This window comes from Heloderma suspectum, chromosome 3 (genome assembly GCF_057233095.1).
Source record: "Heloderma suspectum isolate Gila_16-S chromosome 3, 16-S_ref, whole genome shotgun sequence".
Classification (NCBI taxonomy): Eukaryota; Metazoa; Chordata; class Lepidosauria; order Squamata; family Helodermatidae; genus Heloderma; species Heloderma suspectum.
The window spans coordinates 216,071,721-216,098,931 of NC_139460.1; the positions used below are offsets into that span (position 1 = coordinate 216,071,721).

Below are 27,211 nucleotides of genomic sequence, written 5' to 3' on the forward strand. Positions count from 1 at the left end.
TCTTGAATGAGTAAAACCTTGTCTTAAAGTTTCCAAAGGATACTATTTAATGGGTTTTTTTAGTTGTTCTCCAATATTCCACATTTGGGGATTTGGGGGGGTCCCCCCCCCCAGGCCTTCACATCTCAAAGCCTGATCTTACTACCAGTTATCCTGAAGTAAGCCCCACTGCTTTCAATGGGGTTTACTCCAAACAAGCGTGTACATTGTTTGGATTCCCCCCCCCCCTTCAGTCTCTTTGCATTAAGAGGCACGCAGGTGAAAATCCAACAGGTGGCTGTATCTTCTAAAACAAAGGAACCAGGCCACAGGGGCGGGGGGAGGAGACCCTCCCGCTCTGCGTCGAAAGGCTTGCAAGCCCCCGAAAGCTCTTTCTCAGCGTTTCTTCCTTCTGCTGTTTTGCTCTGGAAGCAGAACTCCACCAGTTTCGTAACCTGCTAAGTTAAACACACGAAGCTGCCTTACAACGAGCGAGTGAGGCCGTTGCTCCGCAACAGCCCAGCGCAGGGGCGCTGCTGAGTCATTAGAAGGTTCAAGGCCCCTAGGACAGAATCTGTGTGCGCGCATTTAGAAATAATTACAAGGATTTATCGAAAATTTTGCAAGAGGCAACGCGACCCAATTAATTAACTCGGAGGAAGGGAGGGGAGGCTGACCCCCGTCCTTTCCAGCCGCAGCTACCGTTGGAAATCGCCCCTGCGCGGCCACTGAGGTAGGAAAGAACCCTTCTGTTGGCATCAGTAGGCTCTCGGGGCTCTGGGGAACAGATCTGGGCCCCGGCTCAGCAACGCCCCTGCCCCAGCCCTTCGTGACCCCCCGGGGCTCCCCCGAGTCGTGCCCCGGAGGCTGGAATCGAGCCCGCGACCTTAGGGAGAAGGACGTCGCGGCTACGACGGCAACGGCCTCCACGCCCGGTGGGCGGGGCTTGAGCGCGCCGTCCGTCGCGTTCGGTAGGACACGTAGCACGGCGCGGGGGCCAATGCAGCGCTGGCAGCCGCCGCTCTTTTTCCTCCCTTCCTCCGGAAGTGGCCTCCGCGGGAGGAGATGCTACGTACTTCCGGCGCGTAGCTGGCGGCTGAGGGGCGAGCGAGCTGAGGGAAGAGGCTGAGCTACTGTTGCCGTGGTCGCCGCCGCTCCTGAGGCCGGTGTCTAGTCCAGCAAAGGGAGCCGCCGCCGCCTCTGAGGAAGGTGAGGGAGCGGGAGCGGGGGGCGGAGGTGTTGATGGGCCTGAGCCGGCCGGCGGGTATGAGAGAGAGAGAGAGAGAGGGCGGGCGGGAGCGCAAGTGACACGCAGGCGAGGTGGGGGCGGGGAGGAGTGGTCTGGGGAGGCCTTCGCCAGCGGGAGCCGCTCCCCCCCTTTCCCTTCCCAGGGGTTCCTCCCTCTCCTCCTCTTCCTCCTCGCATGGGGGAATCTGTGCTCCTGGCGCGGAGGGTGGGCGGAATGGGCGGGCACGCATCGCCTTGAGCGCCCTGGGTCCCGCGCACCGTCTGTCTTCGTACTAGGCTGTCCTCGGGAGCGTCGTGGCTGTCGGGGGAGGGTGGGTGTCTCTTTCTCCTCTTCTTTCGCTTTCTTCTCGCCTCGCGGTCTCGTGTTCGTTTTTTTTGGGGGGGGGGAGCTGGAAAGCGCCCCCTGTTCAAGTACGGACTGTCCAGGTGGCCTCGGGAAAAGCTGTTCTCTCAGCTTTTTCTATCACCACCCCATCTCCCGAATTAAAAATAGGGATGTTAACACTGATTTAGTACTGCGTAATCGGGGCCGGGAGGCCCCCTGGATGCCAAAACCAGGGCCATGAGGGGCGCCATCTGTACGCCCCCACCTTTCCCACCCCTCACCCACGTAGCTAGTCATGACCTTTATCTCGGGATGGGGAGCAAATGCGCAATTGGGTTTGGGGGCATGAGTCTTATTCCTGCCACCCTTGTTCTTGTCCAACTATTTGTTGACCTGAGTTGTAAGGATAGCTGAGACAATGCAAGAGAACAGAGTTTGAACACTTGAAAACATACAATTATAAATGCTGCTGCTATGTTTTTCTTTCTAATCCTTGGTTTTGGCTTTGTCCTTATGTAGTCAACATGCTGTAGGATTGCCACATTTCTCCCCTCCACTGGTAGGCACTTTTTTGCTATTTAAAAGGCATGAGACCCCTAATATGGCAACACAGTAATGGGACACTCTGCACCTGTTGGGTTTCTGGTTCTTATACAGTTGGCAGTCCTGACAAATCTAGCAAGAAAAAAGGTGGTAAATCTGACCTGGTGTTTTGGTTCAAAAAACAGGATGGAAGAAGTGAGCTGAGGTCAATTTCTTGTGAGTGTACAGTAACTTTCACAAATGTTCTTAAAAGAACTGCTTTTTCAAGGTGCTTAATCATTTTAAGGGCTAATTTTAAAAATAAACCAAAACATGGTGAGACTTAAGCTTCTCTAGAATCCATGTCTTTTGTCCTAGCTATGGAAGCTCATTTACAGTACAGTCATGTACATGTCTGCTCAGATGTAAGTCCTGTTACATTCAGTGAGACTGCGAGGTAAGTAGATAGGATTGCAGCCTTGGTTTCTTAGGGTGTAGTCCTATGCATGTTTAGACAGAAAAATGTCCTACAACTCCCAGCTGGGGAATGCTGGGAGTTGTAGGACATTTTTCTGTCTAAACATGCATAGGATTGCACGTTTGGTAGTAGTAAGGGGAAATGTGCCCTGCACATATTGAGAATTGCTGTTACTTTATGTGTTTCAAAACTTTTTCTTGGCATTTAAAATAGTTTTTGGGGCTGCTTTCTTACTCAGATCAGGCTTGAGATTCATTATAACCTATTTGGACAATTATATTAAAATTATATTGTATTAAAATAAGACAAGATTATTGTCTGAAAATACTAGCCTAGTCAGTTCTGTCGAGAGTGAGACATAAAAGTTGGTGGGCGTTTTGTCCATTATTGTGGAGGAAAAGGTAGGATGAGTCCTAATGAAATTACAAGCTCCACCCTGACTCCCCCTCCTCAGTTTTAGCCAAATCAGTAGCAAAGTGGTCTAGGCCCCCTCTGTGTGCAGTGCCCTGCTCTAATTCAAGGACTGCTTTTTTGTAATGGTAAGGTTTGGATTCTATACTTTGGAATTTACAAATACACCTAAGTTTGAAATGAATCAGTTTGGAAATAGATAAACTGAGCAGGGTATGATCTACTTATCCATTGAATAGCGTTTGTTGATATTGGGGGCCCACCAGAGTTCTTTGTCTGTAAGAACATTCGTTCACATAGTGTGTGTGTGTGTGTGTGTGTGTGAGAGAGAGAGAGAGAGAGAGAGAGATGTACACTGTGTTTTCCCATGTCCTGTGGTTCATATTGGTTGAGAAAAGATGCTCCTTACTCCATCAGTTAATAGGGATGGATGGATGGCTTGGTTACTTGGGGGCTTCCTGAACACATTGGTTGCTCAAGGAGGAGGGCCTTTATTCTGTGTTCACCACACTTAACACAGAGGTGAGACACTGGATCCACAGTTCTGGGGTAGTCAGGACACTTGTGTTAGAACTACAGCCCTAAAGACCTATTTCAGTACATGGACCTTAAATCAAAGCCTTATAACCAAGATGGCCATTTTAATTTCAGCTTGTATAATCCAGCTTTTTTATTGTGATTTGTATGGTTAGCTATCATTCCGAGTCTTACATAAAGAGAATAATGAAGATTAGGAAGCTTGGGAAGACATTTCATGTTTCCAGTAGAACAGAGGTTAGCTTCATATTGAGTTTATCTTATGTGTATCAATTGTACCAGTACAGAGAATCAGTTGAGAACATAGCCACTATTGTGTAAGCTGTTTAGCTTGGAAGTTTTCTACCCTGCTTGAGGGAAGAAGTGTCGATTTGTTCCTGCTATCTTCAAAGCTGTGAAGGAGTTACCATTCATCCTTTTTCTGCTAGTCCTTGGATATCAAATTTAATTGCAACTTCTTAGTTCATAGGCAATTGTGAAAGCTGAAATGTTCTGGTATGCAGCCAGGTTTCCTAACCAAAAGTGTGTGTGTATTTTTCTTCTAGGCAACTGATCTCCCACAATGTCCTTCATATTTGAATGGATTTACAATGGCTTCAGCAGTGTGCTGCAATTTCTAGGTAAGGCTTCAACTGTTGGTCGGTGAACAGCTCTCTTGGGCTTAGTATTAACCCAGAAATTAGGCTCTTCTTGGGAGGTGGGGCTGTAGTAAGGGTGCATCCATACTGCTGGTTTTCACAGAAGCTACAGTTGATCATTGTGTGAGGTGGTGGCTCATGATCTGTCACCCATTCCACCTCTCTCCCTTTTCTACCCACCACATTAGAGATACATCCTTTCCATAATTGTTTGAGGCACAGTGTCTCACAGTATTATATCCTTCAATTTTTTTAGAATTCCGAATTCATTCTGTTTTATTCATTCACCCTAGAGACCCTGCTGATTTTTTAGTTTCTTAAACCTGGTAATTCTGCAATCCCATCTCGAAATTCTGTGTACTGATTTTTCTAGGAATATAAGAAACTGCCTTAATACTGAGCCAGACCGTTGATCTGTGTAACTCAGTATTGTCTTCATCGGCTGACAGCAGCTCTCCAGGGTTTCATTCTTTCCCAGCCCTACTTGAAGATGCCGAGGATTGAATCTGAGATCCTCTGCATAAAATGCATCTAGCCTTGAGTTATGACTCTTTTCCCCTCTTGGCACACTTCATCGAAGTTATTTGAGGATATATAGGAATACTTGTACAACTACAGCATTAGTTGTACAAGCATGGATCCAGGGTCTGTTTTCTGTGAGAGTATTTGTTGTTCATGATTAGTTGTTCAGCCTGATATTTGCCTGATTTCCCCCAACACACCACAGGTCAACCCATTCAGCAGGATCTCCTGGCTCCTGCTGTGGGAAGGAGGGATGGGGAAGTCCACTTATGTCAGTGCAGTTGATCCAGTATAAATCTGGATCCGGTCCCACAGCTTATGATGTTAGGAGGCTAAAGTGTATAAAAGCTAAAACCACAGGAACAAGAGGAGAAACTGAGCAAAAACAAAATACTAGTTTGTATGCACCCTCGAAGTAGTGTGGCTCGTTACTAACAATGTACCAATTAGAAAGTTTAACTCTGTCATACATATGCTTCTTTCCACTAGTGGTGGCATTGGAACGCTGGCAATTTACCATAGAAACCACAATATCCCTTCTGAAAATATGTCTGAGAGAGCATGGATCTCCAGGAAATGGTTTTAAAAATCCATTCTTATTGGATGGCTTACCTTGATTCAGTGCTTTCAGCCTCTTGTTAACATGCTATGTTTCTTTTCTGCAGGGTTATACAAGAAGTCTGGGAAGTTAGTTTTCTTGGGTTTGGATAATGCAGGGAAAACCACTCTTCTGCACATGCTTAAGGATGACCGATTGGGTCAACATGTTCCTACACTGCATCCAAGTAAGTTTTCCCATCTGTAGTTGGTGTTACCTAGCATGGTTCTTTTAAATTTTAGCGTATGTCAGTAGGCTTTAGAGCTTAGCATAGATCTTTAATAACATTGCATAGTGACAGCTCTCATTGTCTTGAAAGAAAGATTTATAAACTTATGCTAAATAGATTTTGTAAGGCTTAATACAATGAAACTTTTAAAAAATGAATAAAAATTTGTAGGTAACTATTCACTGTGTGATAGTAAATGCACATTTTACTTGATATGTTTCACAAATGAAGATTAAGAATAAATCTATCCATGTCATGTGAGGAACTGTAACGTTGGACACTGGTGATCTTTTAAGCCTTAAAGTTTAAGGTCTCATGTGTCTTGAACAGCTTCTCTGTTCTGGTAGTAGACATTTTTATATATTTGAGACATAACTATTGGTGAGGCTCACAAAGCGTTTCCCTTTTTCTCTAGCATCAGAAGAGTTGACAATTGCAGGAATGACTTTCACAACTTTTGATCTTGGTGGCCATGAGCAAGGTGAAAACAACGTTTCTACTTGTGACTAATGGTTTCTACACTTTTTTTGTCTTGATGTTAAATATTCTGAGATAGAGGATTCTTAGCCAGGAGCTTTCAGTAGCTGGACATAATGATCCCATAAAGGACGTCACACTGAGAGAACTCTGTATGAACTGTTGCCCACAGTTATCATGGAGGCTGCAAAAAGAGCCACTGTGCTAATTGAAATGCCTGTGGGTGTTTTCCAGGGACAGCTCCATGTAAACTGCACTTTCTCCATAAATATATATTCTCTTAGAAAAGTACTGGTTTCTGGGGCAAAACAAGTTACCATCAAGAATTGCTCATAGGAATGTGAAGATCCTAAAATACCAAAACTAATTCACTTAGCACACTTTAAATGATTGTGCATGTGTGTGAAGCATGCACATTCTCAAAGGTAACTAGCAATGGCCATTGCTGGCTTTTATTCTGATGTCTGATGGCAAACTGGAGTTTAAAAATGACTTACCGCACACAAACTATTGCTATTGTTTGTACAGGAATGTTTTTCTTTCCTTATAGCTCGGCGTGTTTGGAAGAATTATCTACCAGCAATTAATGGGATTGTCTTTTTGGTGGACTGTGCAGATCACCCACGTCTTATGGAGTCCAAAGTGGAGCTTAATGTATGTAGCTTTTCTGCTCTGAATGTACAAGCGCCGTTATACAGCAGTCCTAGCCTGTGTACAATCTCTTCCTTTCCATCTCCTGCAAAAGCTAACTTAAGACCGTGTATGTTTGAGGACAGGCAAATTCTAATAACTTAATCTAAGATGAAGAATGAAAATAAAAGACACTAGTAGTTAGAGCACCTAAGTTGCAGAAAACATTTTTAGGCTGCAATCCTAAACATACTTCCAAGTAAACATGCATGGGATTGCACTGTAAGCCAAGTGCTGCTACTGTGATATTTAGCTTTGTACAGTAGTGTGAGAATATAAGGTATCATAATAAAAGAAATCCAGGTGCAATTCTGAATGTACTTATCAGCTTGAAAGTGCTTTCAGTAGCACATGCTAATGTTAAGTTTGGAATGTTTATGTAAAACAGGGTGGGACAACATGTGGCCCCCAAGTGCAGCCCCTTCCAGCCCCCAAAATTTAGAGGGACCCCCACAAATCAAACAAGATGGTGTCTGGAGCTGCTGCGAAGTGCCAAAAGCTGTTACAACTCCCCAAAGGGTCAAAATTAGGTTGCAAACAAGCTAATTTTGACCCCTGTGGTGCTCCATAGCAGCTCCAGGTGCCATTTTGTTACATACAAAGCTACATACATTTAAAAAAATTGCCCCTCTCTGGTTTTTGACACTCGCCAGGGGGTGAAAATGGCCCCCAGATCCCCTGAAGCTGCCCATCCTTGATCTAGAACCATCAGTTGCTTGCTGCAGATACTTTATGACACAAGTAATTCTCTTTTCTCCTTAGGCACTCATGACTGATGAAACAATCTCCAATGTGCCAATTCTTATCTTGGGTAACAAAATTGACAGACCAGAAGCGATCAGTGAGGAGAAGCTGCGAGAGATTTTTGGGCTTTATGGACAGACCACAGGAAAGGTAAGGTGTCAGAGCTTACTAAAAGTAGGAAAATTGGTCCTTTGTTACAAAAGCTATATTAAGTTTGCTCAATATAATTTTATTTCAATATCCTTGCATTTTAACAGATTTAAAAATATTGTAGAAAGACAGAAGCTTTCAGTAAATCTTTGTTGCATTTATTTGCCACCTTTTGCCTAGGTTACCTAAGGTGATTTACAATTTAAATTACCTTTTAAAAAAGTTGGAGGGTTTTTCCTTAAACCAGAGTTATCGCAAACCATTGGTCTTTAGGAGTTGTTGGCATGCGGTTCCATGCCTGGGCTGCTCTTGTCTTCCACAGGGAAAGTGGGGGGAAGGTCTGTACCAACCGTTCCCTCAGGCTGTTGATATAACTTCAAGAGCTGATGGCAAGAGCTCCTTGACCAGGGCTTTTCCCTGGAAGTGCACAGGTCTGAAATGCTTCTAGTAATTACCTCCTTGGGTTCACTGTGTCTGTTGAACCACTGTAAAAAGAAACAATTGCATCAATCATGCCATGTGGAACAAGCTAAAATGGTTATGTGGGAAGCTTATGTCAAACCAGTATGGCTAAGTGTTAATAATGAAGCTTATTTATTGTGTTTGTCCTTCTCTGTGTGTTTGAAAGGCTAGGGTAATTGTCTGTGCAGTTTAAGAATTGAGCAACTGAGTCCCTGTGAATGAATTCTTGTTTGACTCTCTAGGGGAGTGTGCCACTGAAGGACTTGAACACACGTCCCATGGAAGTGTTCATGTGCAGTGTACTGAAGAGGCAAGGCTACGGTGAAGGTTTTCGTTGGCTATCGCAGTATATTGACTGATATTTGGAGAGACAAAACTTCTCCTGGACTGATCCTGTTCACAGCTTCCTTATGGACTTTTCTATTAGAACATGGAAGGCTCTCCAACCGCAAACTGGCAATGACCAAGAGACTCCTGTCTTCAGTTACCCTATATCACAGTGGCGACACAATTTTTTCCCTTTGTCTGGGAGATAACATTCTGTACACTGGTGCAGGTTGTCACTTCCAGTTGCCATTGTTTCCTGTGGAAACCATGGCTTTCAGTTACAATGGGGCTGGTGAGCTAGAATGCAAAACTCTGCACGAGCACTCTAGTGGCTGGAAAAGAGAACATGTCTCACCACTGTGGCCAATTGACTTAAAAGAAAGCAAGTATATTTTTTAAAGAAAGTGTTTAATGTAAACGGTATCCCTTTAGATTTCTTAAGTTAGCATTCATCTTGTTTGGGCCAGAATCTGTTAGGATTTTAAAAAATCTATTTAATGGTATTTAGATAGTTCCCAACTGACTGAACCAGCTATCATGATATTCAGAATCCTTAGCAAACAGAAAGATGGGTTTAATTGCCCTGTAAGATGGTTGTGCTGTCACACTGCTTGATCATGAAGATGGTGCTATTGGGACTGACTTGTGCAATGATTTTTTTCTTTAATTTACAGGGGGTTTAGTTGGGGAGGGAAATGGAGTGCACACACAGGCACACTTGTTCTAGCTTTCCATGTCATTATGTGTAGGAGTCTGAAATGTGGTTAATCACTTTGGCCCACCTCTAAAAGTTACGGTTGCTATCCTCCTCAGCAGTCTTCTTTCTTCTCTGCAGCACCAGCAGAAAGGTTGTCTCAGACTTATGATACAGGATGTTCTACATTGCAGGCAACTGCTAAACAAAATGCAGTACAAATCATGAATTTATTTTGTTGGGTTACTGTAGGATTAAACTGTTCCAACGAGTACATATCATAATGTAAACTAATCCTGTTTTATATTCAACAGAGCTTGTGTTTGAACTTTCATTACTTGCCTAGACATCTTCATTTTCATTTAAGCAAACAAATAGACATCCTTCTTTAGAGGAGCATAATGGTGCTTTACTTGAAACTATCTCCAGTGTTCACTGGCAGATAATTTCACTCTATGGTGAATGCAAAGGACTGGTTGGTCCAGTCTGAAAATGCTCATTTGCTGACTCTGTTACAAAAGATGAAATGCAAAATGGCAATGCACCAGAATAACTTCTGTGCTATAGGTACTTATTCTGCTGAAAGGTACACTGTCACTAGGACTTGGATGTGTTAACTTGATAGCCACTATGATCTAGCACCCTTTGTCTTAGCATCAGACTCCTTGAAAGGGAAGTAAGTCTTTAACATAGCTATTAACAGTTGGAAGTCCCAGATTTTCTTGTGCTTGTGCTATTGAAAATCAATTTACTTTAACTTCTGAATTCACCCCCCTCACCCACCCACATGCTCTGGCATATCAAAGTATGTTTCTCTTTACCTGAATATGTTAACACTTGAGTATCAAGTGTCTTCATGGAGTCCTCTGAAGTATGTAATGCAGCTGTAAGACAGGATAAATGTACTGCTTCTCTGCCAGCAAGAAAAGCTGAATGTACTGCAAACATGATACATTTAAGTTGTACAGGTTGATACGGTCTGATGTGCAAAGTGTAACAGTTGGTGTACTTCCAAGGTAGTTTAAGTTGGATCATCATTGGAAGAACCATGCGACAGTAGAGTGTTCCTGAAAGGGGTAACTAGACAGAAGTCTGATTAGGATCAAAAAGATTCTTTCTTCCCACTTCTAGAATGTTTGTAATTCTAGATCTGTTTGCAGTGTCTTCACCAAAATGTCTGCTTATAACATCATTGTTGAGTTTGTTTTTTATCTTGTCTGTAAAGCCTTTAGGTTTTACATAAGCAGCTTTTCAATCATCTGTGAATATCTCCTAGGCCAAAGTGCCTATGAGTATGGTGCCAAGGAGGATGTAGAGAACCATGCCAATCTACAGCAGTCCAGCAAATACTATTATTCAGATGCAAGTAATTAGCGTCTCCAGTATTGAGCACCTTGGATTCTTCTATTGGCTGCTACAGTCAAGGGATGCAAATGGCTGGTTCCTCTTGAATCGACATGAGACCTGGTAACCCTTACCTGAAATGGCATACTTGGGTTCCATGCTTTAAAAGATCACAGTAAACAGAGCTATAGGACAGGTGCCCAGAAGAAGCACAGCATTCTATGAAGGTGGTGTCCCAGCCACTGGAGAAAGTGATTGTGAATAGCTCTGATCTGTTCTCCCCTCTGCCTGCCATGTACTGTCATTAGACAAGTCTAACTCCTCACAATGTATGGATATAAAGTTTAATATATTCTTTAGAAATTGGATTACAGATTGGAAAATTGAGAAAAACATGTCATTCTGTTAGCAAAATGTTTTAACTTCCCATTTCTGGAAACGTGAAACATGTTTGCAGAGAAGGTTTGTCTGTATCCAAGACATTTTAATAAAGTTTTTAAAAAAATCATTTTCACACTTGAACTGAATCTGGCCATAAGCCTATTATCTAGTGGTAAATATTGACTGCAGGAGCATTCTAGGTCAGTTCTTAAAAAAAAAAAAAATCAAAGGAATAATTTTAGTAGGAAATGGGTCACACAATGTCTCTTTAGCCAAACGCATGTTACGTCACTGAGGGAGTTGACACTATTTTCCAGCACGCCATTTTTTTTAGCATCATCCTAAGAAGGATCTTGTTGCATAATGGAGAAGAAACCCTTTCTGCGAGTAGAGCTGCCTGAAATAATGACTGGAAACCTCTGCAGAGGTTAAATGATTCAGATATTCCAAGAGAAGCAGGGCTTGAACAACTCTATCATGCCCCATTTCTGTTAAGATCTCAGCTAGATACTGTAATTTAAGTGGCCATCTGCCTACAATGTAAACCAAAGTAGTGGTTTCTACTTAAGATACATGGAAACAGTACTGTCTTAACTGCAATCTTCGTGGCACAAAACAATCCTTGCTTTGTCATAGGTGTGCAGGTATTTGGACACGGGCCTATGTTTTAGGTTGTTCTGTATTACCAAATGGGGTGGGTTATGTGTTTTCAGGGCTGTTGATTATGTGTGTATAGACATATATCCGCCACATTGAGCAACTTGGCCAGGAAACTGAGCACAAAGCAGAAATGGGGGCTGACCCCTAAATGCCAAATCACATCCCCCCTAAAAAACACAAAACTGGAATGCATTGTAAGTGGGGCTGCCCTTGAAGCTTCAATTAGAATGTGAACAGGTCCAGTGAGATGGGATCTTATCAACCTGCTTTTATGGGAGCTGTACTACTTGCCTATTTGCTTCCAGGCTCAATTCAAGACACTGATGTTTACCTATAAATCCCTAGATTGGGGCCCCAACGTGGTGGGGCACCTGTGAAGGGGTCCCCAGTGTGGTGCCTGTGGCCACCTGAAAATTTGAGTTCTTAAAAAAACACACATGCATACATGGATTTGTGTGAAATGCGTACAGCTTTCTAGCAATTATACATGGTTTTCAACAAAAGTGGACCAAATAAAAAAAAAAATAACCATTTGAACATGGCATCCATATGCCACCTGTTCAAGTATTGAAAGTGTTGTAAGGCCTTAATCCATTGTGTTATAGTAGGTGAGTATCCTTCCAATGTTGAAATATCAGTCTTTTAGCTGTCAAACGGGTGCAGAAAATCCGTTTACAACAACCATTTGTTAATTTCCATGAAGCAGGTAAATAATTTAAAAGAGCATGTACATCGGTGAATATTAAAGACTGTTCCAGTACAAAATTTACCTGTGTAATAACCTCCCTACAAAAAGAAGCAACTACCAGACATTGCCAAAGCATATGTCTAAAAGAAGCACTAGCTGTATTGCACTACTAGCAATTAGCAAATTAGACAATCCCTTTTTAAAGGGACATTGTGGTGTCCAATAGACACGAAACAAACGTTTTTGCTGAGTAAGACACAGCAAAGATGTAACAGGCAGATGCCAAACTGGCAATCCACTGATTAAGCATTTTGTGGTGGTGCCCACAGCAGTTTCCCAAATCCTCAGATGGGCCCATGGTTCCAAAAAGGTTGGGGACCTCTGCCCCAGACAGCTTGGGAGCCAAATATTCCTAAAGGAACAGGGGAGCCTTCTCTGCTGTGACTTCCTGTTTGTAGAACACCTTCCCCATGGAGGTATGTGACTGGTGCCAGCCTTGCACTCATTTCAGCACCAGATCCAAACTTTTTTTGTTTGCCAGGCATTTTATGCCGGTCAGTCTCATTGTATTTTTATGGCTTTTTAATGCTATTTTATTGTATTTTGTTATTTGTATTGCATTTTGTGGTTGGATGACCACTTTTATATTGCCCACTTGTCCAATACTGTTTGACTGGTGGACCTTCCTTGCCCTGGCAAGTGAATGATGTGCTAACAAGACTTTCAGATTTTACTATTGCTTGTGACAGAGAACTATAGAGAAAGTCAGAGGAAAATAAGCAGATGCTGGTTGCTTTCCTTTTCTTTGATGGGGACAGTTCCTCCTTCACAGTATCAGTTTAAATGGTAACATGTCTTTGCAAGATAATTTGCATTTCTAATTACAAAGTTTATTTATTTATTTATTTCATTTATATCCTGCTGTTTTTTCCTCCAAGGAACTCAAGGCAGCATACATAGTCCTCCTCCTCCTTCCATTTTATCCTCACAACAATAACCCTGTGAGGTAGGTTGGGCTGAGAGTCTGTGACTGGCCCAAAGTCACCCAATGGGCTTCCATGGCTGAGTGGGGACTAGAACCCGGATCTCCCGACTCCCAGTCCAGCACTCCAGCCACTACACCACGCTGGCTCTCTGGAGCTTAATCCCATTAAGTTCAATGGAGCTTAATCCCAGGCATCTATGCATACAACTACAGTGATACCCCATAAACAAAATAAAATCAGTGCTTTGTTTGTGTTTTGTTTTGGATATCTGTGTTTCAGGATGGGAGTTTTTAACCAAAGTGGTAGCTCCTTTGAATATAAATAATATATAATATGATTATAATATATATTCTGGGGGTGTGACTGATGGTCATGATGAACTCCTACACTTCAAATTTTACCACTACGTCACTGCTAGGGAGCATTTAAAATGACAGAATACAACAATTTAAAACATAAATGAAATAAAATTCCACTAACCAGACAGGTTCTGTATTGAACCTACAGGTGCGAGTTTAACTTGTAATTTTGTCCTGACTCTGGATGCGGCATCTGACCCTTTGAAAATATCTTCAGTCACAATGTACATCATGGATAGGAGATGCTAAAGGATTCAGGGGCTGCACTCTCATCATCTAGCACAGCCTTCTCCATTCTGGTGCCCTCTATAGTGTTTGGATTACAACATCCATCAGCACCAGCTAGCTGAGTTCAATGGGTCTTACTGCCAGGTAAGCAAGTATAGGATTGCAGCCTTAGATCAGATGATGCTTTGAGGCAGCCTGCCCCAACCTGGTGCCCTCCAGATATGCTGGGCTGCAACATCCAGCATTCCCAGCAAAGTTGTTTTGAGGGAGGACGATAGTTCTATTACATGTATTGACATGCATTCTTTAGTGACTAGTCACACTAACCAAGGGAAACAACAAAAGTGCTGTTTTCTGAGCAAGAAACAAGCAAGGGGATACTACTTGTAGGTTGCAATCCTGTCCTCACTCACCTGGGAGTTGCAGTCCAACACATCCGGAGGGCACCCGGTTGGGGGAGGCGCACATGGAACTTGGATCAGTGTGGGAGGCGGAGTCTTTTTCAGCAGCACGTACCTATTAGGAAGTGCCACACAGAGAGAACAATAACCAGTCAGGGCAAGGCTTGTCTGTTGTAACTGAATGAAACAGCAAGAGTACCGCCCTGCTCTTATTCACCGATTTTCCGCTTCCCATGTTTCCCTTCTTTGGGGGTAAATATGGGGCAGCTGATGCGATGCTTTATTAGTTAGTGTGGTGGAGAAAAGACACCGCTTATTATCAGGAACCACCACCACCCCGCCCCTTTATTTAGGTCTACTGCTGAAACTGCAAAGTTAAGGGTGCAACCCGCACCCACGTAGCTGAGAATAAGCCCCACTGAACTTAATGGGATTTATTTCTGTGTAGAATTGCGGTGCAAGTCTAGTTTGAAACCAGCTTGTCTGTGGGGGTCTTCATTCAAGGCACCAAAGGAATGATAGCTTTGGAAGAGCCCTCTTAGGCAACAGTAATTCCCACGATTCGGGTTGGGGACCTGGCTCCTTAACTGTTTTTTTTTTAAAGTAACCATTGCCGAAATGCTCACGTAACTCCAGAGCTGAGTCCTGGCTCGTCTCTGATCAGCCTTCCCCAACCCGGTGCCCGCCAACTGTTTCGGACTACGATCCTCAACATCCCTGGCCGTTGGCCATGCTGGCGGGGTCTGACGGGAGTTGTAGTCCGCAACGTATGGAGGGGGCACCAGGCTGGCGAAGGCTGGCTCAAAGTAAGCCCCTTCCCTTTGCAAGGAGTCGTAGGCCCTTCGGGAAAGCTGGCATTTAGGGGGCCCGCTCCGCCTGCTTTAATCAGGGCTGCCTCTCCCAACCTGGGGCTCACCAGACGTGTCGCACTGGCTGGGGGATAAAGGAGGCTGCGGTCCAACCCATCTGGATGACATCAGGTTGGGGGAGGCTGTGTGCCGGCTGGGGATGATGGGTGCTGTAGTCTGAGACGTCTGAAGGGCGCCCGGTTGGGAGAGGCGAACCACGCCCCCACCGCGCAGGCAGCCAGGCCGGCTCCCGAAACCGGGTCACGAACGCCTCCCGCAACTTCGCAAGGGACCCGGGAGCCGCCAATCGCGGACGACGTCTGCAGCAGCCCGGGCCACGTCAACCAATCGCAGCGCTCTTGTTTGGCGGAGCCAATAAGAACTAGGCCGCCTTCCCCCCGCCCGCCCGCCCGCCTGCGCTCTGCCCCGATTCCGGCTCGCCGCCTGCGTGTCGCCGCCTTGAGCCCGAACTCGTGGGGGCGGGCAGTCGCCGGGCTTCGGGCCTGGGCAGGCTCTTGTGGCTGATCGGCGACGGGCAGGGCCGAGGCGCGCCCCCCCCGTGCCTGTGAGGCGCGCCCGAGTTTCCAGCCAATGGAAGATCTCGGGGAGGGGGCGTCGAGCCAGTCCCCACGTGCTTAGCTGGCGCCCCTGCAGTCGTCCCCGCTCCCCCTGCCGCTCCCCAGGGCGTCCCCTTTCCCCGCCCTCTGCGAGGGTTCGGCCTCCCCAGAGCCGCGCTTTCCTGCACTTTCTCTCCTTCCCCTCCGCTGTTCCGAACAGGCCCCCTTCCGCATGGCTGAGGCTCCGCGGCTGACAGCAGAGCGCGCGGGCTGTATTGTCCGCGTGTCTCACCCGCCTGCCCCCGCCAGCGAGGCGCGCGGGCCTTTGCCCCAAGGCCCCTGGAGTGGCAGTGGCGTCATCTTGACCCAGGGCCCCGCCATTGTCCTCTGCCATGGGACCGTCTTCTCCCCCTTCCTTCTGGGATCTGAGCAGCAAAACGTGCCCCAGCGCAAAGTCCTGCTGGCTGAAAGCTTCTCCCCAGACCTCCAGATTCAGGTGCTCCTGCCAGGTGAACGCAGCAGCAAAGCTCCCAGCAGGACCTGGCCAGGTGGGGACTTCGGGGACAGCATCCCGGCTCTGAGATTCAACCCACTTTCAAATCGGCGCGAGACGCCCAGTGGCCTGAACTCCCACGAGGCTGAGCTCATGATGATGGTCCCCTGTCTGCAGTTCCAGGATGCTTTCTCCAAAGTCTTCAGTGCATCTGATCAGTGGCATTTTGGGGGGAATGAGGTTGGACAGGAATCTGATTCCTTTGTGGACGACTTGCCTTTCCTGCATTGTTTTGCCCTGTTGAGAATCCTGGGTTGTGATTTCCTCGGTGCAGGTCGAGTCAGCTGTGCACCGGCCAAATTGCTGCGGAAGGGGGACCCAGTCTTTACATGCGGCTCCCCTTTTGGATCGTTTTGCCCAGATATCTTCATGAATACCCTCAGCAAAGGGATAGTGAGCAACATGGCTGGGGAAGGCAATGCCCTAATCCTGACTGATGCGCGCTGCTTGCCTGGCACCGAAGGCGGGGGCGTCTTTGTGACATTGGGAGCCGGTTTCCACCTAGCTGGAATCATCGTAGCTCCGCTTTGCTGGAAATTGAATGAGTGGGTTGGCTTAACTCTGGTTTGTGCCATCGATCACATTCTGGAGAGTATTGGAAGCGTCCTTTCTGGGCCTCATTGGTGTCTGAAAAGCTGGTCTCACCCCATGGAACTTGTGACTAAGCCTCATGCAATGATGGTAGCCAGAGAGGGGCCAGATCAGCAAATGCTGGCTGCTGTGGTTCTGGTGGAATGTGGACCAGTCTGGGGGTCTGGTGTGCTGGTCAATTCAAGGCTTGTCTTGACCTGTCGACATGTGGTCAATGGAGCATCTAGTGTCTGTGTGAGATTACAGCCCAACCCTGAAAAGTAAGTCTGAATTCTGATGTGAATGGAGTTTAAGAGCATTTCTACACCAGCCTAAAATCTTGCACTTAAAATGGGGCTTTCTGCTTCTGTTTTAAATGCAGGATCATGACAGATTCCCTTTACATGTGCTTCCTTCCCCCCTCCTTCCCCCCCTTACCTGAGTCTTCAGTATGTTTCATTATACAGATGCTAGATGGTGCTGTGGTCTAGTTCCTCTTATTGCGGGTTTTCCTCTTTTCATGATGGAATTCAAGTGCTGTAATTTGATAGCTCATTATCTCCAATCTTTTAAAAAATGGAATAAAGGTAATTTAGTGTGGGAGACGCCCAGGAGGTTGACAATGTCATCTAAAGGACCCACAAACTTCTGTGAGTAACCAATCTCAATAGCAGGATAAAAGCTCCATGTGAAGAAGCCCTGTGTTTTGTTGGCTTTGCTACATTTGCTAGCGGTGGGCAAGTTGTGACTCTCTGGATGGTTTGGCCGACAACTCCTATCAGCTGTCACCATTAGCTATGCTGGTTAGTACTGATGGGAGTTGTAGGCCAAAACATTTGTAGGGTCACATGTTGCCCACCCCTGCCCTACTTCATCTAATTCGTCCATAATGAGAACCCAGAGTATGGGTCATTAAATCCTGGGTTCTCATTACATGTGATCCCAGCACTATGGGTTAACTATGGATTGTTAATCACAAACAACCCAGGAAGGGAACCATGGTTTGTTGTTGGGTTTTGAACTCTGTGTTGTTTTAACTATACGTTGTCGTTCCCTGCAAAACCAGAACCATGAGTTGCTCATGGGTTGTTTCGCCAGACTACAGAGGCAGCAGGCAAGAGTGGTAAAAAAAAGCATGGCTACTTTAGAAGTCAGCACTACAGCGCTGCAAAGGCATTTGGGGTACAGGCAGGAAAAGGAGGAATGCATCAGACAACCCAGAAACTGAAAAAAACAACCTGTGCTTTGCATGATTATCTTGCAGACAAATTATGGGTAAACTCATAAGACAACAAGGTTGTTCCTTGCAAATCAGTCCGCAAGGCAAGAAACTGGAGCATCCCAGTGTGAGGTGGATCAATCAGATTGTAAAGATGTGATCTGTAGTTCACTTGGAGCCAATATTGATATTTGTCAGATATGAGGTTGTAGAGCATAGGTGGGCAACCTTCTGGCCCCCGAAGGCCAGATGGGGTGGTGGGTCAGGGATTGCGCCCCTGCATGCATACAACACGTGCACAGTCGCTCCTCACCACTCCCTACCCTGTCTCAGTGAGCAGGGATGAGGAGGTTTCCGTTGCCCCTCCCTTGTGCTGAGGTCATGCCTCCTCCTCCTCTGTCAATCAGCTGGGAGTGAGGAGGCACCTGCTGTAAATCGCACTCCAGACAGGAGCCCAGTTTTGCTGGGAAACAGAGTGCACAGGGATGACTCCCCTTTTCTGTGCTGGTGCTGGGAAACAGTGTGCGATGAGAGTCATCTCTGTGCACACTTCCCTAGCACAGCTGGTGGTGGCGGCAGCTGCAGTGGTACAGAGTGCTAATTGAGAGGGGATCTGAGATACAGGGTGCCCACAGTGGGTTGCAGAGGTGGCCTCCAAGAGGTGCCTGTGGCCTGTGGTTTGCCTGCACCTGTTACAGAAGAGCGAATGACTTGGAGTGTCTGTTCTGTGTGTTACAAATGGAGACCACCAGCCTTTTAATGGAAGAGACGTTACAAACAAAGGACACTTTCCAGGAAATGGGAGATATCTGAGCTCAGGCCGAAATGTTCACTTGAAGTTAAGATCCATTTCAGGCTAATATTCATGGTAACAACCCAGTTGTTAAACTTGATTTTAAAATAGTGGTTCATTTCCTTTAAAAAGGGAGGGGGGCATGGAATAGAGTTTGTTTCTTGCATCATATTTTTAAAGGTACGTGTAGGATGCTTTCCTTGTGCCCATAGAACTGTGATGCATGTGCATGGCTAATTCAGGATTGGACATGGCACATGCAGGATCATGGGATGTGCAGGTTATGGCATATGTATGCTTGCCACCATGTAATGTGGCCCTGAAAGGCATCTGTGTTCCCGCAAACCCAGCTTTTTCCCGATGTGTGGATTAGCCCTAATTTGGAAATCTGTTTGGAGACATCTGCGGGACCTACTTCTATCAAAGGCAGGGATGCAGAACTATCATTGGGTGGGACCAAATTGCCCCTGACCAGACCCTTCATGGTGCAGATGACATCAGTGGGCATGGCCACACTCACTGATGTCATCCCGTGCTACCCCCACCCATTTTGCCTTTTTCCATGCTGAGAGAGGCACAGCATGGAGAAAGGGACTTGACTGGCGCTAGGAGAAGTAGCTGTTCCTCCCAGTGCCGCTCATCCAAGCGCTTTCTAAGCCCCTTGCCTGCATCTCTGCTGTTATCTCCAATCTCAGATTGGAGATAACAGCAGGGATTCCTCCAGGAGGTTCCGTGTGCCAGATGCAGATCCTTCGTGGGCAAAATTACGTCCAGGGGCCAGAGATTCTGCACCCCTGATCTAAGGAATTGTATCTTGCGTGGGGCCAGCATGGTTGGTGTTCCTGTGCAGCTCCCATTTATTTCAGTGGAGCTTGTGTATGAGATCTTGCCGATAGGTTGTACTCATTGTGAATGCTGCTTCTTAATAGCTTTGCCAGTTGAACAAATGCCCCGATCATGCTTTACTGCAAATATCCAGTCTGACGTCTCTTTTACCGCTTGCTTTTCTTCGCTCCTAGGGCTTCTGTAGCGAAAGGGAAAGTGGTGTTCGCTACCAAAGATTCTTCTCCCTATGATGTAGCCCTGGTGGAATTAGAGGAAAGCTTATCCATGTTTGCAGAGCCTGTTCTGGCATCCAAGTTTTACACAGGTAAGAGCGAAGCAGTCCAGCTAGCTTCTTTTGGTGAAAGTGAAATGATTCTACTTCCGTGCGTTAGCCTGCGTTAGAATGTGGGACATATATCCCAAGCCCTTCAATGTTCTGGCTGTTAAAGGAATTTAATATTGAAGTTTTATATTGCGAAGCATTTGTGTAAAACTCTTCCTCTGAGTAACATAATTAGGTGGGCGAGTGCAAAGTCTCAGCATTTTGAAGTGTGTGCATCAGGGGGCATGTTCTGTTCCACGAAATCAGTATGTGCAGTCCTGTTAGGTTCTCTCACCCAAGTATCTCTGCCCGTCCCATGCTGTCCTTCTGGAATCCTTAGGGCAGCAGAATATGTGAAGTTATAGGCAAATGACAGCTTGATATGAGTGAAGAAAATCCCTGCAACATGTTCTCTGTGGTAAGCTGGGCACTGTTTTTTTATGTCTGGTTTTGCAATAACCCAAGAATACAGGAAGCTGCAATATAGCAATGACCTTTATGGGTTTGGTGTCAGTTCTACCTGAGACTAGAGTATGTGCTACCGAACCCCTGTTCAGCATACCTGCACATTCATCACTTGACAAAAGCAACATTGGGTGTACAGCTTTACATACAAAGGCTTCCCCGCTGCAGACATTTGCACTGTGTGCATACATGCCTTTAGATGGAGCTACATGATGATATGATGTCGGGAGGTGGGGCTAATCAGCGCGGCTCCATTCCTTCTTGCGTGGTAATATTAGTTTTAATACCTGAACAGTGTCCTCATTCAGGGGGGGGGGGAGTTGACACCCCCTTCCTGAATGTGCCATAATCCCCAGATTTCCAGCTTTCATTAAAAAAAAATCAAGTCTCTAGCCCTTGTAGAACCCAAGATACAAGGCAAAATGCACAGCCACTATTCTGTAAGCAAAAATGGCCTGCTCCCACTTTTCGGGGGTTTTAGCCAATGAATTAAGTCACAGCAACATTTGACACTCCCACGGTCTGGAGACGGAACGTCCTGGTTCATTTTAAAACCTTTTTGGGTTGGGGGTCTTCCCTAGTGGGAAGTGATTGCTGCTTCAAAAAATCAATTCAGTGTATTCAATTTTTGTGTAGCTCAAACGGGACAGAAGTATGTCTGCTCAAAAAGAAAACAAAGACAGGAGTTCATGACCTTTTCTGTATCCCTCACTCCAAATAAAGTTTAGTTGGCGTTCATGATGCCTTTTATGTGACGCTGGACTACAATTCTCTTCTGCATTAGTGCTGTCAAATTCCCAGGAATTTCTGCCACTCTGTGTAGGCCTCTAAATGTCATGGAATATAATGCTAAGCAACAATGCATGTGCAGACACACGTGGAAAATGCACAGGGGTGTTGTAGCAGCATGTGCTATGCATCCAAATTACAATCACTCACCACTGTGCAACTTGACCCCCACCCCTGGAAAAATTCCTGTGGACGCCCATGGGATAGGGCTTAGGTCTTTGTCATGTGTGATGTGGCTCTTGGCATGACTTTTGTCAATCTGATGTGTTCTTCATTCAGGTGAAGATGTGACGATTGTTGGCTTCGGTGTCTTTGGACGGGCCTGTGGCCCATCAGTAACCTCAGGGATCCTGTCAGCGGTGATCACTGTGGAAGATGAGCCTGTGATGCTTCAGGCAACCTGTGCAGTTCATGGAGGCTCAAGTGGGGGAGCCCTCTTTGCCACACACAGTGGGAAACTCCTAGGTATATAGCACACACACCTGTATGCACACATGCACTCCTTTTGTTTCCCTTTCTCTCATCTCACTGTGCAAGCATAGAAATTGGTTGTGGAATTCAGTATCTTGAGAATTGCAGGTTTTTTTTTTTTCTTAAAGCAAGTTTCTAGCCCTTAGCATGCACAGGATTGGTTTAAGAGCGTATAAGTAGTACTTAGCGAAATCTTGGGGGTGGGGGTGAGCAGGATGTCTCGTTGTCAGGAAACAACGATCTTCACCACATTCTTAACATTTTAGGCCTGAGAATCGATAACAATCCTGAACAGTCTGAAAGAGCCAGGAATGGGCTTTGGATGAGAACAAGTGCTAGACTCTCATACCAGTTCTGCCATTTTGCTATGTTTGTTTGTTTGTGGCATTTCTATCCCATCTTTCTGATCCAATGTTCAAGGCAGCTAATAACATGACATCGGTAATTAAGTACAGATACAAGAGGCAGCAGATACAAACTTTAAAGTAAATTAACATGCCTCTGAGATTTTAAAATCAGCAGTTGAACAGGCCAAACATCTACCGAAAAAGAAATGTTGGCATCTGAGAGGGGACAAGGTGGGCCTCTCTTGCTAGGGAGTTCCAGAGTCTAGGTGCAGGGATAGAAAAAGGCCACAGAAACCTCATTCAAGCCCAAACCAGGCTGTTAACCTACCTGCACATCGCCCCAAGTGGCACAGCTCATAATCTCCACAATCATGCATCTGGCAACTGCAACAGCCATGTGGCAACTTGTCCCTGTGACAAAAGCAGTCTTGGTAGCTGCTTCTCCTGTAAACGCAATACTGACTGTGGAGGCAAGTTATCAGGTGGTCACCTTACTACTTGATCATCGTCCTGTTTGAAGTTCTACAGTGCTGCAGAAGATTTAGCCTTTTGATTCTTCTGAATGGTGGAATCCAATTTTTTATAATGATGATGAAATCCCTTTTAATAATACAGCTTAACTGCTCAAGTCACCCTCAAGGTTTTCTTTGGTCTAATACAGAGGTGCAGAATCTCAGGGTTGGGAGCCAAATCCAGTCCTATAGGGTTTCCCAGGTGGACAAGTCCTGGCCCCCTGGCCCCTTTCCCCCAAAACCATTTGTTTGGTGGTTTCCCAGCTTTTGTGCAGTCTCCACCCCCCCCCCACCCCCCAAGGTTGAAATGCCTCTCTCCTAAGGTTTGGGTACTGGCGGCCTAAGGGCTTTAAGCTACGATAGGCTGGCATTTTTGGTGTTTTGGCCCTGCCCCTTTTGCCTTCAGCCCCACCCACCACTGGAATGTGGCCCCCGAGAGCTTCTCCATAATGGACTTCGGGCTGAAAGACATTCAACACCCCAGTCTAATACGTGTTTAGTGTGTGGTTTCTTCTGAAGTAGCAGGTGATACGTTGTCATTTGCGTGTGGGTGGTGGTGGTGTCCTCAGCCTTTTAAAGCAATAGGAACACAGTCAACCTCTCCTCTTCTTTCCCCCCACCCCTCGTGCACTCCAACTACAGGTGTCGTTGTCAGCAACACAAGGGATAACAGCACAGGAGTGACATACCCCCACCTGAACTTCAGCATTCCCATCACAGTCCTGCAGCCAGCAATCTTGGACTATATCTGCAGCAGAAGCCTGCGTGGCTTTCGGGAACAAGACCGGGTGGGCGACAGGGCCCGGGTTGTCTGGAGGCTCCAAAGAGAACCTGTAGAGATACCGCTCAGCAAGCTCTGAGGGTCTTCAGAAGAAACGTTTTGCTCGCAAACATCCTGGGTGAGCTGTGCTGGGGTGGCAGTGGGAGGCTTGTACACATTGCAACCAACCATCACTTCGGGGTGCCTCGCCTTGGGTAGGAGAGGGGCTTGATTTCAGCAGGAGGTCTTGCTGCACCTGAATTTTCTGCCTCTTATTTCTGATTCTATCCCAGGCCACAGGGCCGGCCTGAGACCTTTTGCAGCTTGAGGCAGAGCAGCGAATGGCAGCCCTCCCACCCATGTCAAGGTGCATCATATCCAATGCCAGCCAAGTTCTTTTGGCACCAGGGGCAGAAAAATCCCACAAGCACTTTCCTCCATCCCTGGCAGTAAAAATACAACAATAACTGAGTAAATACCAATTCCCTGTCCTTTTGGGACACCCCAAACCTGCTGCGCTGAAGTGACTGCCTCACTCTGTCTAATGGCAAGGCTGGCCCTGCCTGGCTGTGTCCTTCACTTCTTCAATCTCACCCAAGCCTTAAAACATCTCTTCCCTAAAAGAATTCTGCCCATTCTCCACTGCTGCCCCTTAGACATGGGACATTCTCCTGTCAAAACCCACCATTTTTCCTTATGAAGCCTTCAATTTTATCCCATAATCTCCCCTCTCCTTTAAAATAAAGCCTAAATGTATGTAACTACATTTGCTCATATATCCATCTCCTGGTAGCCTTGGCTTTCCCTTCCCTCCCTCTACTGCCTTCCTGTACAGTGGAAATTTAGATTATGCCATTGAGGCAAGGCCCTGTCTTTATTTTGCTCATGGTGTTGTATACATAAGGAATAACATCACAGAGGGTGACTTAACATTTTTACTGGTTGGTGGGTGCTCGGTGTCTTCTACTAACACCAGGTGGTGCTGGTGCTGTTCTAAACAACTGCATACATTGTAGGGATGTACGAAACACCTGGTTTCGTCCAGGGACATCCGTGGTTGGGGGGAGGTGCTCCGTCCCTCCCCCCGAAATCCTCGACGGGGAGGAGGCGATCCGTTCCTCCCCCCCAGAATCCTGCCTGGCCGGCTCCACTCCGCAGCCAGGCCGCGGAGCTGCTGGCTGGGCCAACCCGCAGTGGGGCCTCCAGCCGCTGCCGGGCTGGTGTGGATGCAAATGGCGTTCTGAGTAGGGGACACCATTTGTGTCCCTATGGTAGCCTGTGATAAGCTACGTTAATATTTACATAGCCTGTCACAGCAAGCCAAAAAAAACAACAGCAGACGCAAATGGCGGCGGCTACAGTGGCCGCCATTTGCGTTCCCTTTTTTTTGCCATTTTAGCCTACGTAAATATTTACGTAAGCTATTACGGCGAAAAAAAGGGGAACGCAAATGGCGTAGTGGGCGCCATTTGCGTTCCTTTTTTTACCTCGCCGTTTTAGACTACATAAATAATTACCTAGGCTATTACGGTGAAAAAAAAGGAACACAAATAGCGCCCACTACGCCATTTGCGTTCCCCTTTTTCCCCCGCCGTAATAGCTTACGTAAATATTTATGTAGGCTAAAACAGTGAAAAAAGGGAACGCAAATGGCAGCCGCCATAGCCGCTGTCATTTGCGTCCGCTGTTGTTGTTTTTTTGGCTTGCCGTGATAGGCTACGTAAATACTTACATAGCCTATCACGGCCTCCACAGGGACGCAAATGGCCTCCACAGGGCCTCCACAGGGACGCAAATGATTAGGAAGCGTGGACAGCAGCAGGTAAGTGCTCCGTTTCACGTGCCTTTCGTGGGGGGGGGGGGCTTTGTTCCCCCACGGATTTCGCCACGGATCTCACTGAGATCCGTGGCGGAATTCTCTGACATCCCTAATACATTGTGGTGGGCAGACTACAGGTTTATGGGAATGCCTTTGTTTTTCACTAGAACCCTGATGTCGACCAATTGGAGCCAGGTGTAAAACAGTGGCTCACGAAGGTGGACACAGAATTGCAGAATAAGGTGCCTCTGAGCGCATGCTCAGCCCAGGAATTTGTCTTCTGGACCAGAACCAGAGCTTGCACCGATATATTTTCAACACACACACACCCATTACTATTTTTCCCCAAATGTTCTTGATTTTCAGCACCTTAATTTAGGAGGGGGAAAAGCTTTTTGTGAAACCATTGGGAGTCTGAAACGGTTGCTAATCAATTGCAAATCCCCTGGAGGTCTTCCAGCAGATCCTGCTCTACCCCACCCTCTCTATATAACCACTATTCAAGTAGGGACCACTTTTTCTTCTGTTTCAGTTTGTTGAAGTTTTTAAAAAGAATTAAGTCTTCAATCAATAATCTTTATGCAGAGGTTGTTTCCCTGCCAATAAAATGGAGCCCTTGCCTACAAAATGGAATTACAGCTTGTTTCAGCCACTGACTCATGCAGATTCTCTCTTGAATCATTTATTGGTAACTCTTTTTCTATGCAGCTGTGAACTCCACTGATAAATAATAGGTCTTCTATATCCCCCCAGTCTTATTAACACCATTTCTTAGCTGCAGATGCAGTGAGTTTTTAGAGGCCTTGTCCAGGGTTCTCTTTCCACTGCGGCCTTTCAGTACAATTTACCAGCCACACTTTTATCTCCACTATGCACTGACAATATCCTCTCCCCATGTAGTGCTCAGGAGTACTCCTAGGTGCTCATACAGCTGTTTAAAAAGGAGAAGGTAAAGGGCAAGGTTCCCTTTTGCTGCTTAGCAACAGATAGCCTTATTCTTTTAATTTAGGTTTTTCCTTGAGGATGAAATCGATTAGTCCTGTCTTGCTTGCTAGTCAATTTCACCATTCCATTGGCTTTGACAAGGCCAGGAGAAGTGACTTTAATGAGAAAAGTGGGCTTTTACTTCTGCCTGAGCCTCTTCTTGCTGTCCTGTTTTATGCTTGTACAGTATCAGGCTGCAAATGCTGAATCAAGAGTTACTGCTCCAATAGTGAGAAAAAGGAGTTGTACTCGTTCTGTGTAATGATTGTTCACAGCTTGTGGGGTGGAAATAGTAGTGGTGAGTTGAGGTTCGCATGCAGCTGTCCCCAACATGGTGTCCTCTCAGTGTCTTGGACTACAGCTCCCAGCATTCCTGACTGCTGGCCATGCTGACTTGAGCTGGTGGGAGTTGGTGAGTCCAAAAACATCTGGAGGACACCAGCTTGGAAAAGGCTGTTCTAGTGCATTCATGCTACTCTCTGAATTTCAACTGGATAGGGCATGTGAATCTTACTGAGAAAAATTACTCCTAATGCTTTGCTGGCTGCAGATTGTCTCTTCTGGTAACCTGTAGGAAAAGGCCACAGCCGAAACAGTAAACACACTTTTCATGTGGACAGACGGAGCTCCCTTGAATTTCTGGCTGGTGGGGACGTAGACAAATGCGTGACATAGCATTGTAACATCCATTGGTCTGGGGAGCTCAGATGAGCAAAGTTCTAGGAATGGAAGATGGAACATACAATATCCATTTATCTCCCAGGCTTCCAGAGTTGTCGTGACAAATGTCCAAAAGCAGCTCAATACTCTTAGAAGAAAATGAAGACTTCTTGAGGCTCCCTCTCCCTTGCGCCATCGATATCTCTGGCTGTAGTCTCTGCTAGCTGTTGCGCTGGGGAGAAATCATATTGGGAGCTTTTAAAAAATGATACAGCATGTAATGCTGGGAACAATTAAGAATCAATTGGTGGGTCTTACCAAAGTTATTGTTCAGCTGGGTATGTCTTGGCCTGTCTTCCTAAACAGGTGCAGTATTAAAGATACATATATCAGCAGGGCTGTGTGTGTATTCCCTGATCATGGGGCATACATGTGGAATTACGCATTGCAGTGGTGGGGAACGGTGGCCTTCCAGATGTTGTCAAACTGCAACTCCCATTAGCCCTAGCCAAAATAGGCACTGGTGAGGGATGAGGGGAATTGCAGTCCAGCAACACATGGAAGGCCACGTTCCCCATCCCTGATGTATTGGGCGCAGGCTTCAGTATCCTGACACTTACAGTTTTTTAAAAAAAGTTT

General features: G+C 46.1%; 3 protein-coding genes and 1 long non-coding RNA gene across 5 annotated transcripts in view; 2 read left to right on the plus strand and 2 right to left on the minus strand.

Moving 5' to 3' along the window:
* The first annotated feature begins 1,073 nt into the window (after positions 1 to 1,073).
* Positions 1,074 to 9,365, plus strand: SAR1A (secretion associated Ras related GTPase 1A). 2 transcript variants are annotated; one of them, XM_084845573.1, is made up of 7 exons: positions 1,074 to 1,188; positions 4,046 to 4,120; positions 5,326 to 5,445; positions 5,903 to 5,968; positions 6,515 to 6,618; positions 7,417 to 7,548; positions 8,253 to 9,365. In XM_084845573.1, the coding sequence occupies exons 2-7, from the start codon at positions 4,063 to 4,065 to the stop codon at positions 8,367 to 8,369; spliced, it is 597 nt and encodes a 198-aa protein (XP_084701699.1). In that variant the 5' UTR covers positions 1,074 to 1,188; positions 4,046 to 4,062; the 3' UTR covers positions 8,370 to 9,365. The 2 variants fall into 2 exon arrangements, with proteins under 2 accessions (XP_084701699.1, XP_084701700.1); XM_084845574.1 differs by lacking the exon at positions 1,074 to 1,188 and adding an exon at positions 1,423 to 1,538.
* LOC146350750 (uncharacterized) lies at positions 7,973 to 9,232 on the minus strand. Its single transcript, XR_014789379.1, has 2 exons — positions 9,120 to 9,232; positions 7,973 to 8,033 (listed from the first exon to the last, which is right to left on the minus strand). It is a non-coding gene; the product is annotated as an uncharacterized LOC146350750 (long non-coding RNA).
* Positions 9,366 to 9,852: 487 nt separating the features above from the next.
* LOC146350751 (uncharacterized) lies at positions 9,853 to 15,717 on the minus strand. Its single transcript, XM_084845651.1, has 5 exons — positions 15,571 to 15,717; positions 15,341 to 15,489; positions 14,995 to 15,246; positions 14,091 to 14,193; positions 9,853 to 9,915 (listed from the first exon to the last, which is right to left on the minus strand). The coding sequence occupies exons 1-5, from the start codon at positions 15,715 to 15,717 to the stop codon at positions 9,886 to 9,888; spliced, it is 681 nt and encodes a 226-aa protein (XP_084701777.1). The 3' UTR covers positions 9,853 to 9,885.
* The window catches only part of TYSND1 (trypsin like peroxisomal matrix peptidase 1), a 32,531-nt gene continuing 20,842 nt past the window's right edge, over positions 15,523 to 27,211 (plus strand). Inside the window, exons 1-4 of the mRNA XM_084845569.1 lie at positions 15,523 to 16,887; positions 19,638 to 19,768; positions 21,299 to 21,484; positions 22,992 to 23,248. Of these exons, the coding sequence (XP_084701695.1) occupies positions 15,716 to 16,887; positions 19,638 to 19,768; positions 21,299 to 21,484; positions 22,992 to 23,209 (1,707 nt within the window). The 5' untranslated portion in view covers positions 15,523 to 15,715 and the 3' untranslated portion in view covers positions 23,210 to 23,248. The remainder of the gene's footprint in view (positions 16,888 to 19,637; positions 19,769 to 21,298; positions 21,485 to 22,991; positions 23,249 to 27,211) is intronic.